The sequence below is a fragment of the Kwoniella newhampshirensis genome, chromosome 2 (assembly GCF_039105145.1).
Source record: "Kwoniella newhampshirensis strain CBS 13917 chromosome 2, whole genome shotgun sequence".
NCBI classification, from domain to species: domain Eukaryota; kingdom Fungi; phylum Basidiomycota; class Tremellomycetes; order Tremellales; family Cryptococcaceae; genus Kwoniella; species Kwoniella newhampshirensis.
In genome coordinates, this window is record NC_089956.1 from 1,358,920 (window position 1) to 1,370,685 (window position 11,766).

Sequence of the window (11,766 nt, forward strand, 5' to 3'; positions counted from 1 at the left end):
CTCCCTCCAGTGAGACGCAGTCACATCCGACCGTTACTCCTTTGCCTCTCATTGTCGCGCTTCCCTACCCCCAGGAAGGGCCGCAGGATCGTGGACCGTTGTAACCATGTCCGCTTCTTCGGACTCGCAGGAGCCTCTCACCTCTCGTCTCACAGCCACAATCAAATCCACAGCCGACAGCCTGGCGTCCACCGTCAAACCCGCTGAGAGTGAGCTTGCCAGATGGAGGAGGACATTTGATAGATTCGCGACCGAAGAGGTGGAAGGGAAAAAGTGAATGCACCTCCGGATGTACGCGAGGTGACGATTGGGTCCTGATGCGCTTTTTCCTTCAGATATCTCACTCCGTCTCAATTCGTCGATGCCATTGCGCCTACCGATGAGGGCTTCAGCAAAATCAAAAGGGAGCAGTACACGAATCGTGAGAAGACTGTTCTTCTCCTCGTAAGACCTTCGCATTAACGTCCTGTTTTGGCAGTGTTTCGAGTTGCCGACAGCTCTCGAAGAGGGCTCGTGTCATTCGAGGACTTCGTGGTATTCGAAACCTGTAGGTCTACTCATACGCATCGATGAGTCTGTTTTACTGATATGGCTTCGTCTCAGTATTGAAACGAGTAAGTGCCGGTCAATGCTTACCTCTTCACTTGACTCACCAATCTATTTTACAGCCTGATGCCGACTACCAGCTTGCATTCCAAGTCTTCGACGTGTAAGTTTTCGCCGAAAAGGCAGTAATATGTGGACCGCTAATCCTCGCTACAGCGATGCGTCGGGTTCTATTGATTATGACGAGTTCAAGGCAGTTTTATCGGCCAATACCGCTGCGAGTGGAATCCGTGAGTGCTTTTGTGTTTTGTTTTGTTCAACAGGGGGAAATGCTGCTGACCTGCCTTGCAGCTTTCGATTTCGACTGTGACTGGATGAAGCTGTATGTTGGCAAAAGAGGAGACCGTCACGTCCTGGGATGTATGTTAGCCTTCGCGAGCTTTCCTGATGACATACGCTGACAATACCCTTGCAGACCACGAGTTCACTCAGCTCATCAAGGGATACCAAGGAGAGCGATTGCGGCAAGCGTTTCATCACTTTGACAGCGATGGTGATGGATATATCAACCCAGAGGAGTTTCAGCGGATTCTCGTTGAAATCGCTGGTCACAAGCTGTCTGATTCGGTTCTGGAAAGGTTGCCGACGCTCTGTACGATGAATCCTGGTAGAAAAATCAGCTATTCCGAGGTAATCGCTTTCCATAACAGTGAGTCGAAGGACGAGCACTAGACGATAGCTGATCTTCCTGCCTAGTTATTCGAGGTACGTAGATGCATGTGTATCTGTTCGTTTACTGATTGCTTGCAGAAATGGACGCTGTTGAGCGAATCATCGAACATGCTGTCCGAAGGTCGAAGGACGGTAGAATCGATGTGTCAGATTTCCTCAACGAAGCTGCTGGTAGCATGCGATATGGCATGTTCACACCTATGGAGGTGCGCACTCGCGACTTGCTGCTTGATAAGATGTTAACTGGCTTTTGATAGGCTAACATTATCTGGCATTTTGCCAGTCGAGGTAATGTGGGCGCCAGCCAGAGACTCGCTCTGGCAGACTTCCAATCACTACTCGACGCAAAAGTATGTGTTTCTTGTGTCCGCCTTTCGGCCATAGCTGACACAGCCCAGTGGCAACCTCCTGAAGCAGCCGCTTTGACCGAGACAACCGTTTCTGGAGGATTTCTGCAAGAGATGGCTATATCCACATACAATTTCGTGCAAGGTGGAATCGCTGGCGGCATCGGAGCCTATGTGAGTGGAAGATGTCACTCTTAGGCCAAGCTCACAGTTCCTTTCAGGTTGTATATCCGATAGACCTGGTCAAGACGCGGTACGCCAGGTCTTTCCTCCTGTAGTTCCACAGCTGACTCCTTGAAGATTGCAAAATCAACGCTCGACTGTCGTAGGCGAAGTATTATACCGTAACGCAGCCGATTGCGTAAGAAAGGTTTATGCCAACGAAGGCGGAGTGCGAGCATTCTACCGAGGTGTCATGCCCCAACTGGTCGGAGTCGCTCCTGAAAAGGCGATCAAACTGACCATCAACGATTTGGTACGAAAACGGGGAACTGACCCAGAAACAGGCCGAATATCGTTGCCTGTAGAGATCTTGGCAGGTGGCTTAGCAGGAGGATGTCAAGTGGTAGGTATTGAAAGTAATGCACATGTATAATGCTAATCAGAATTTCAGGCTGTCACAAACCCCTTAGGTATGTCTCATCTCAAGACTCTGATCACAGCTGACCCGTCTGAAAAGAAATCACTAAGATTCGTTTACAAATGGTACGCTCATTAAACAGAGATTGATAGGTGCTGACGATGATTCTCCAGGCTGGAGAGATCACACGTGCGGAAGGTGGTGGTGCCGTACCTCGCGGAGCGGTACATATCATCCGACAGCTGGGTTTGATCGGGCTGTACAAGGTCAGTCTGTTACTTGATATGTCGGGACGAAACTGACGAAGAGGCCATCATCAGGGAGCCACTGCGTGTTTCGCTCGGTGAGTTAAATTTGACCTGACCATCGAAACTGTCACTGATACTGTCAAACAGAGATATCCCTTTTGTGAGTGGATCGTGAGATTCTCCTGTAGCTCAATGCCTAATCTTTTGGCAGTCAATGATATACTTCACTTCGTGAGTGAACAGTCTTTCCAATCAAATGGCTTGCCCCGAAGCTGACCGATACTATAAGATACGCGCACCTCAAAGTGAGTTGCACTGCATTTCATTTGCAAGCAACTGCTGACAGCCTTGTAGAAAGACGTTTTCCACGAGGGTCGTCGCGGAAAGGTCCTGAGTTTTGGCGAACTTCTTACCGCTGCTGGTATCGCCGGTATGCCTGCTGCGTATCTGTGAGTTTTCGGCTATACCGACGCAAATTTAGCGTGACGCTGATCCGGGACCAGCACTACGCCCGCCGACGTGGTAAAAACCCGTCTGCAAACCCAGGCCCGTGCTGGCCAAACCGTTTATAAGGGTGTTTCGGATGGAATCCGCAAGATCCTGCAGGAGGAAGGAGTGAAGGGTATGCCTTGATCACGGAATGGTAACGAGCATGACTGACCTATCAAATTCTTTTAGCTTTGTACAAGGGTGGTTTGGCTCGGTGAGTTTGTGTCCTTGACTCCGCTGACAGTCAGTGTGATTCGATCATCACCTCAATTCGCGGTCACTTTGGCCTGCTACGAGCTATTCCACAAACACTTCCCCTATCCTTTCGCGCCAGCACCAGCTATCGCTAGACCCACTCATGCCGCTCAACAAGACATTTCCCGAGTCAGGGCCCGTAACGCGCTTCGTATCCTCCTCGATTGCAGCTCGCGATTTGGTATGGTCGACTCAGTCGCGGCAGCAAAGGGGGTGTCATCGTTGCCAAAATCGCTCAGAACCTGAGGCGGACCGTGAATCTGTTGAGACTGAAGGAATGCCTAGGGCGAATCTTGTTACATATCTTGGCATTTTGTACGAGACCAAAAGAAGCTCGAGTCAAGTATGGGTGTACCTCATGCATATCACATCATATTATGACATGGGGCTCGTCGCAGGGGCAAGCCAAACGGTAAGTAACTTCGACAATGCTGTGAAACATTGGTGCCCCTCGAATCGTCGACTGTCGGTGACATCCGCACACGCAACCACACTCAAGTCAGACCTCGTCACAGAAAGGCGGAAAGGTCTGCCTACTGTCGGCCCTTGCCCGATGATCTTCCCCCAGGGTTGGTGTGCTGTATGCCAAGCGATCCAACTGTTGTCTCATCCTTGCGCTGATCCGAAGACATTTTCTTCGGCGTGCTTGACAGCCGACGAAACGTTGCAATTTCATCAAAGATGAGGAACGAGGGGCACGTCGCGAGGTAAAGCAGTGAAATGACCGCTTGGGCTATTCCGTTCGTGATCGTTGAGGGACTTGATTTTTGTGCATGCAGCCGTGACACACTTGGGATTTCTTGAGATATGTTGTATGCACTGTCAAACACAGGTACAGTTCATTGTGTACATTTTGTTCGACATGTCACCACGCTCTCTCAGGGGTCACAAAGCTCTCATCTGTTCCAATCCCCATCTAACGAAACGTCGCATTCAAACCTAAACACGCCTCAAGCCATATGGGCACCACCGGCACCTCCCTTCGCAAGCATATTGTGATTACGGATGAAAGCTCCGGTTATCAACGAAATGATGACGGCAGCAATGATCGGTATCAACGACTTTGTGATACTGATGATGTATGCGTCGATGATGGGCGCTTGCTGGTCCAAAGGTAACGTGAAGATAGCAGACACCGATTGTCGGACGAGGTTGAAATCAACGTTGGGAGCAAGGCGCTTGATCTCGGTATTGAGGAAGACGGATTGAACGGTATTGATGATTCCTACTCATCATGAGCTTGCATTCAGGGCCCGTCGTCACGCGAACAATGACTCACCGACTCCCAAAGCACCACCAGTGAGCTGGAAGAACGAGACAACACCTTGCGCCTGAGGCAGTAAGGCAGGCTTGTCCGCATATTCTGCCTGCACAGCAAGAAGAGATTGCTGGAAACTGAGGCCGATCCCGAAGCCAGCCAAGATCTGGTACCCAATGATCTTTGAATTGGCAGTATGGGCTGTGAGAGTGTAGAGGAGACCGAGTCCAACAGCTGATATCGGAGGTCTGCAACAGAATCAGACCCAGACCGGTGATCAGGAACAGCTAGGCAGAGCTTACCCGATGAGAAGGAATGGGTAGTATCGCCCAAACTTAGTGGTGATACCACCGGCAATGAAAATACCTATACAGACGGCCAACATAAATGGAATGATGTCTATACCAGATTTTTCGGCACTGTGCGCTCGTCCCTAAAAATTCAGTTTAGATCTTTATCATAGGTACTCACAGCTTGGTAGTAAAGAGGCAGTTGGTAAGTCCCGCCCAGCATCGCAAGCATCATGAAGAACATGGTGCCACCGCAGGCAATGACTGTGCGATTCTTCAGAATGGACAGAGGGATCAGGGCGTATTTGTCGTAATGCCATTGCCACCATCCAAAAACGATGACCAACACACCGCCCAGAACGAAGAGCAAGGGGATTCGCCAATCTATTGAGAATCAGCTAAGCGTCTATCAACCTCATCTGGATGGGCACTCACTACTCCACGCGTACTGATTACCACCCCAACCGAGAGCAAGAAGCAGACAGGTGATGAGGCAAAAAATCAGAGCGGTGCCGAGCCAATCCAGACGACGCAATTTGCCAAGTATGGTTCGACCCTCGGGTGCGTTGACATCCGTTGCCGGTGCTCGGGCTGGCAACAAGAACGCCACGGCTGCGGCGGCAACACCTCCAAAAGGAAGATTGATGTAGAAGCACCATCTGAGCAGGTCAGTCACAAACGTGATAGCAAGACTCACCTCCAGCTGACATGATCGGTGAATACACCTCCCAAAAGAGGCCCGATGACGGACGAGATGACGAAGACGAATCCGAACGATCCCATGAATGCCGCTCGTTGCTCGACTTTAGTCACAACCGAAATAACAGACAGGATGGAAACGAACATGCCGGAGGCACCTGTAGTTCGGGTCAGCGAAGAAGGATTGTAGGGGGAAGGTACGACACTCACCGATACCTTGTATCGCACGTCCACCGATCAGGGTGTCCATGGTCTTGGCGACACCGCAAATGAGAGAGCCGAGCTCGAACCAAAAGATAGCACCGAGGAGCATCCACTTTGCCTTGAGCACAGTGAGCATCTGACCAACCAGTAAAATCAGACCACATTGCGTCACTGCGTGAGAGGATCAGTAAACTGCTATTGATCCAGCACTGAGATTGCTCTCACGGAAGTAAGCTGTGATGATCCAGGCCACTTGGTCGAAGCTAGCAATAGAGTCAGCACTGGGTGATGAGTGCCCCAACTATGCACTCACGCTTGGAACTCGGAGACGATCACAGGGATTGCGGTGGAAACGATCGATTGATCTGTGCACGATTAGGATCGATCAGTGGGTGCTATTGACTCACCTAGCGCAAACATCTGGTGACATTGTCAGCTCGGCACAGATCACACGGACGGATCCATGACTCACAAAGACGCATGCCATGATGGATGCAAAGACCAAGTAAAGTCTGAGACCCGTGAGGACGCCCGAGTCTTCAGGTGTAGCAGCGGCATCGGCCTTTTCATCGACGACTGCATCTTTGTCCACGGCGGTCATGGTGGATTCCATCGTATCATGATGTGACATTGTGTCTTTCTGACTGGCGGACCGACTGAGCATGGGTGCTTGACCATACTCTGCAGCTTCGCCAGCGAGACCGGCGAGGAACTCTTGACCGGCAGTGGGGTGATGCTTTTCAGGATCGTGACCTTGATGTTGGTGATTCGGTAGAGTATCAGCAGTAGTGTTGAGTGGTTCTGACATTGGATAGTTATGTACCTCAGTGAGAGGTCTGGAATGTAAGAATAGAGAAAGAGGGAGAGAGAGTGATAGAGAGAGAGATGCAGAGGTCGGACAGATGGAGATAATACATATCCGTATATATATGCATGCAGTCTAGTCAGCGTGTCCCAATCGAAATCTACGCCGATCCCTTCTGCGAGAGAAATGACCGAGGTCTTGGAGAAACTTGCCAGATTCGCACAACACGCGTCCGGTACGAATCGTCTTTCATAAACACAAGCCGTGTTCACCACGTACTGCGCAGTAGCAGTGACAGGCAGTGAGTGAGTGAGTGAGTGGGTGGGATGACAGGCACGGAGATCTGACTTTCCCCTCCGCTCAAGCCCGTCGGTCTCGTCTTTTCCATCCTCTGAACACCCCCGCCTCGGTCCCGATGCAGGTCACACTCACACACACACACACACACACACACTCTCTCTCTCTCTCTCCCCCTCTCTTTCTCTCTTTTGCGTTTCGTGAACTAGGCTTCGGTCTGCTGTTCATCAGATCAGATCCTTACAATCGTACAAATGACCTCATGCATAAAGGTCGCCGTCGGGCGCCGTGATTTTGGATCACCTTGCCATGAGATACCCATCGGCTGTGTACATGCCAGCCATCATGGCACACGTGAAAGCCATCACGTTCATCAAGACAGCCATGTCTCGTTCCACAAAGGCCGCGCCCAGATTGACCAATGCAGGTCCAGGGCAGATCCCAGCCAATCCCCATCCGACGCCAAATATGCCAGCGCCAGAGACCAGGCTCCGATCAATGTCTCGACGTGTTGGAACCCTCCATTTCTCCCAGGAGAACCCGGTCCTTTGTGTTGCGCGGTTTCGCGTGATCATACGATAATGAATGGCGTTGGGTAAGACCCCACCAAGCACGACCATCGCCAAGGAAGGGTCAAAATGCCGAGGGTGTAAGAACCGGAGAAACCCTGTCACCTTGATAGGGTCGGTCATGCCAGAGAGCGACAAGCCGAGAGAGAACGTAAGCGCGGCGAGATAGTAGGGCGTCATCTTGAGAAGACCCGATGCCGAGGGCCGAGAGATGAGATAACTCCGGAGGGAACGATAGGCGATGGCGGCTATACCCACTATAGCGAAAAGGCGCGCAACGATCTGGATGGAAGGGATCTCGAGAATGGACGTAGGCGTGGGGGGTAAAGAATCCGTATCGGTCATATTTGCAGTGATGACAGCTGTCGTGAAGAAGACCCCCGTAGCGACGAACGACCGAGGCGAGAGACGTGATAGACCGCAGAGCATATGTCCACTGGTACAGCCTGATCCGAGCTACGAATGGTGTCCCGTCAGTCTCGCTGAGATGACATGCCAATGGTTTTGACTTACCCTACTCCCAATGCCGACTAGTACGCCAGCAGCCGCGAGCCGAACCAGACCAATCGACGCAAGGGATGTCAGAGCATCTCCGGGGAATAGCGGGTTGAGCCCAAGCGTATGACCAACCAAGGGACCCGACACGAGCCCTCCCAAGACAGCCCACTGCCATCGTTCATGGCTCTCAAACAGTGCGCCATTGAATATGCCGGAGATGCCGAACACTCTGCCAGTGTCAGAAAGTAGAGATGAAGTAGAGAGGTGAAGAAGAAGTCCACCAGCGAAGGTCTGGATAGGAGTGAAAGGCATGGTGCGATTGTTATACGTTGAACGTACTTTGACTCGGAGCGATGGAACAACGTATCTCTTTGACTGATCTCTTTTCCATGACCAACCACAACAACCCTGAAGTCAGCGGCGGCGGCCTGCCCGGCCTTTGCTTACGCCCTCTCGCTTAGCAAAGTGCTTGTCATCACCAAAGACAGTCTGACTAGCTCCCCTGTTCCGCTCATCGCCCCTCCATATCATGCTTATGCAAATACTGCGCGGTTGGTGAACGGAATGCATGCGCTATCAGATGCGAGATAACAAACTCAGGAGAGTGGGGCACCAGCCTGGGAGCCGCTTCCTTCCTTTCAAGGTGTCTACTGCGGATGCTATACCTCAATGAAATCATAATGTGTGATGATGGATCAAATTTGGTAGACAACCATGGGTGAGTGAGCTGCAGCCGCGGGCAAAATGACACGCCATCATCGACTGTGTGCTGGCAGGTCAATCGAAAGGGAACAGGCGTCCTCACGCGATCCGGCATCCACGTACCTCCCCAAGGTCGTCAGGACTGTCCCCTGGATCCATGGGAAAGTCACTGCTTCTGCCTACTCTAAAGAACCTATTCTGCGCGACACTGCTCGCCAGAGTCTGTGCTTATTAGAAGCGTCGCCCGGATCGTTATCTATCGTACGTGATCTCATTCGTTGCTTGTGCTGTTCCCGAGTTGTCAGACTCACGTGGGGCGAGGTGACACATAACCTCTGTTCAAATATGTGGGAAATGTTCGGTCATTCGGTGCCACTCTGAGACCACGATTAGTCATCTCAGTAAAAGGATCATGGATTGACTACTTGTTGCTTCACGCAAGGTACCCGGTATCCCAGCTGCCGCAATCGTGTACATATATCATCGACCGCGAGGGGACTGTCCTTGTTTCTGTCTTCTGTTCTCTTCCAGATTCACTTGAGACGGCCCTGTAGCAGCACTGCCAACGGTCGGACACCACACTGAGTTATTCGCACCTCGTGTACACAATCCACGATGCCTATGCCCTCAGACCCTCACGTCCAAGAGACCTGTGTTGGTCTAAATCATGTTCTTCATGACATCTTCGGTCCGCACCCAGGCTTCCGACCTGGTAGGTGTCTTTTGTTTGCCTTTCCCACTGACATGCTGCATGGCCCTGACATCATGGCATCCAACCACACATCACAGTACACGCAAAAGGTCTGATGCTGAAGGGAATCTTCACACCGACACCAACCGCATCGGAGCTGTCCAAGGCTCAGCATCTCAACAGTTCGTCCACCCCTGTTCTAGCCCGTTTCTCTAGCTCGACAGGGTTTCCCGACCTCCCCGATAATGACCCCAATGGCAACCCACGAGGGTTGGCTGTCCGGTTCCAGCTTGCCGAGACACCTCGCCGGATCCACACCGACATCATCACTCATTCGACACCTTTTTTCCCGGCTCGTAATGGCGACGATGCGCTGGTGTTCTTCAAAGCGGTGAAGGACGGCACAGTTGGCGACTATCTTGCGACACACCCGGAAGCTCTCGCCTTTGTACAAGCTCCCAAGCCTTTTCCGACAAGTCTCGCGAAGGAGAACTTTTTCGGTGTTAATGCTATCAAGCTAATTTCGGCGACCGGGAAAGAAACCTGCGTACGATATCAAGTGATGCCAGACAGCGGGGCCGAACACCTCGACGAAGCGACAGCGACCAGCAAGAGTACTAGCTACCTTTTCGACGAGATTCCCCAGCTTCTCAAGAACGGTCCAATCATCTTCAAGCTTAACGCTCAAATCGCAGATGATAGCGACATCACCAACGACGCCACCGTCCATTGGCCTCCTGAAAGGAAGATCGTAGATCTGGGCACGATCAAGCTTAATGCTGTGGCGGAAGATAATGCAGAGGAACAAAGGAAGATCATTTTCGATCCGATTCCCAGGGTCGAAGGCGTAGAACCGTCGGATGATCCTTTGCTGGAAGTCCGGGCAGGTGTGTACTTGATCAGTGGGAACGAGAGACGTGCCGTCGGGTGTCCTGTCTTCCATCAAGCGTCGTTGTAAGGTCCAGCTTTTCGAATGAATGCAGTTGTTATCCCATGTACTGGGGTGCTACCGCTCCCTGTCCTTGCCTCGTGCTGTACGAGATGCTGTCCTCATACCAAAGATAAATATACCATGATCAGGCACGAGTAGCTCGTAGTGAATACTTCCCATTGTGCAGATCAGCTGCTCGTCATTTCCCAACCTCCACTTGCCGTTACAACCTCTCACTCGACCATGATGGCCCGAAGCACGGCCGGCTGCGAACGGGCCGGTTGGAATGGCAGGAGGAACGAGTATACAAGAATTGCTGCAGAGCTATTTCTAGACCTGCTCATGTATACATGAATGGCTGTCTGTCTCTTCGGTGTTGGGTCTTCGCATCACGGAACCTACCACACCAAGGATGTCCGAGATCACGTTGCAAAGTAGGGTGAAGTTTCACACTGGCGGGGCAATGCCCCGATTGGGTTTCGGATCAGGCGGACTGAAAGAACAGACCGGGATCGATGCGGTGGAGCATGCTCTCAAGGTGGGATACCTTATGGGTACGTTTCTCATAAATGCCAGTGGCAAAGTCTGTCCTGACAGCTCATTCTCAACAACTAGTCGACACCGCTCAGCAGTACCAAAATGAGCAGGGTGAGTTTGGTCAATTTGTGGTCTGGTGAGAGTCAAGCTCTGACGAAGAAGCGGTCGATAGAGGTTGGCACCGGTATCGCCAAATCAGGCGTTCCTCGCGAGAGCATCTACATTTGTACGAAATGGCAGCCGCCTCCCGAAGGCTCTCATATCCGCTTGACACCAGAAGAAGTTCGTGACGAAGCACGTGAATCTGTCCTCCGTCTCGATCAATCGGGTTCAGGGAAAGAATACCTTGATCTGATGCTGATCCATCATCCTCGACCTGATGCGGAAGGGAGGGAAACCTTCTGGGCTGGACTCGCTCTAGCTCAAAAGGAGGGCTGGGTGAAAGATATTGGCGTGTCCAACTTGTACGTGACGTCATGGATCCCATTGACCCACGATTCACCCGATCAGTGCGCATATACTGACACTCAAGTTTTGACACATTCAGCAATGTCAAACACTTGGAAGCTCTCCCGGCGCCTCTTCCCGCAGTGAACCAGATCGAGCTCCATCCATGGTGTCAACAACGGGAAATTGTCGATTACTGTCGTAAGAAAGGCATCGCTCTTCAAGCTTTCTGTCCCCTCGTCAGGATCCGTAAAGACAAATTTGAAGACCCTGTCGTTGTGAAAATCGCCAAAAAGCACGACCGAGGAGTCGCTCATGTTTTGCTCAGATGGAGCTTACAGAAGGGGTGAGCTCTTCCGTCTCTCGAAGTACCATAACCAGTACTGACCACATGTATCAGCTTTGTGCCTATCCCCAAGGCGAGCTCTCCGGCTCGAATCGAGTCCAACAAGGCTTTGTACGATTTCGAGCTGGATGACGAAGATATGAAAGAGCTAGATGGGCTCGATCAAGGTGCGGCTGGAAGGATTTCGGGGATCGACCCGGCCACATTGCCAGAGTAATTCCAGCTATTCCACCTGGTTGTGCATCCCGGTAGCCATCGCCTCCTTGTTGTACTGTGGGGGTTGGAAAAGTAGTGT

The 11,766-nt window shown here is 51.6% G+C and overlaps 6 protein-coding genes across 6 annotated transcripts; 3 read left to right on the forward strand and 3 right to left on the reverse strand.

Annotated features, from left to right (window-relative positions):
* Window positions 1–106: 106 nt before the first annotated feature.
* IAR55_001201 (uncharacterized protein) lies at window positions 107–3,443 on the forward strand (the record flags this gene model as incomplete). The annotated part of the gene is made up of 25 exons (XM_066944328.1): window positions 107–273; window positions 336–421; window positions 479–547; window positions 604–614; window positions 669–709; window positions 763–836; window positions 898–966; window positions 1,022–1,255; window positions 1,303–1,311; window positions 1,357–1,484; window positions 1,536–1,628; window positions 1,677–1,799; window positions 1,847–1,878; window positions 1,926–2,190; window positions 2,239–2,257; window positions 2,305–2,330; window positions 2,379–2,471; window positions 2,526–2,548; window positions 2,601–2,613; window positions 2,665–2,684; window positions 2,743–2,758; window positions 2,808–2,902; window positions 2,957–3,075; window positions 3,132–3,156; window positions 3,332–3,443. 25 exons carry the CDS (start codon window positions 107–109, stop codon window positions 3,441–3,443), a joined length of 1,962 nt encoding a protein of 653 aa, XP_066805529.1.
* A 704-nt stretch (window positions 3,444–4,147) lies between these two features.
* IAR55_001202 (uncharacterized protein) lies at window positions 4,148–4,840 on the reverse strand (the record flags this gene model as incomplete). The annotated part of the gene is made up of 3 exons (XM_066944329.1): window positions 4,148–4,422; window positions 4,477–4,703; window positions 4,758–4,840. 3 exons carry the CDS (start codon window positions 4,838–4,840, stop codon window positions 4,148–4,150), a joined length of 585 nt encoding a protein of 194 aa, XP_066805530.1.
* Window positions 4,841–4,896: 56 nt separating this feature from the next.
* Window positions 4,897–6,456, reverse strand: IAR55_001203 (uncharacterized protein; the record flags this gene model as incomplete). Its single annotated transcript, XM_066944330.1, has 8 exons — window positions 4,897–5,129; window positions 5,181–5,404; window positions 5,497–5,602; window positions 5,655–5,819; window positions 5,874–5,911; window positions 5,962–6,013; window positions 6,056–6,068; window positions 6,121–6,456. 8 exons carry the CDS (start codon window positions 6,454–6,456, stop codon window positions 4,897–4,899), a joined length of 1,167 nt encoding a protein of 388 aa, XP_066805531.1.
* A 593-nt stretch (window positions 6,457–7,049) lies between these two features.
* Window positions 7,050–8,129, reverse strand: IAR55_001204 (uncharacterized protein; the record flags this gene model as incomplete). The annotated part of the gene is made up of 2 exons (XM_066944331.1): window positions 7,050–7,775; window positions 7,833–8,129. 2 exons carry the CDS (start codon window positions 8,127–8,129, stop codon window positions 7,050–7,052), a joined length of 1,023 nt encoding a protein of 340 aa, XP_066805532.1.
* A 1,005-nt stretch (window positions 8,130–9,134) lies between these two features.
* Window positions 9,135–10,168, forward strand: IAR55_001205 (uncharacterized protein; the record flags this gene model as incomplete). The annotated part of the gene is made up of 2 exons (XM_066944332.1): window positions 9,135–9,231; window positions 9,309–10,168. 2 exons carry the CDS (start codon window positions 9,135–9,137, stop codon window positions 10,166–10,168), a joined length of 957 nt encoding a protein of 318 aa, XP_066805533.1.
* A 385-nt stretch (window positions 10,169–10,553) lies between these two features.
* On the forward strand, window positions 10,554–11,688 carry IAR55_001206 (uncharacterized protein; the record flags this gene model as incomplete). The annotated part of the gene is made up of 5 exons (XM_066944333.1): window positions 10,554–10,695; window positions 10,757–10,789; window positions 10,851–11,142; window positions 11,226–11,471; window positions 11,526–11,688. 5 exons carry the CDS (start codon window positions 10,554–10,556, stop codon window positions 11,686–11,688), a joined length of 876 nt encoding a protein of 291 aa, XP_066805534.1.
* Window positions 11,689–11,766: the final 78 nt, after the last annotated feature.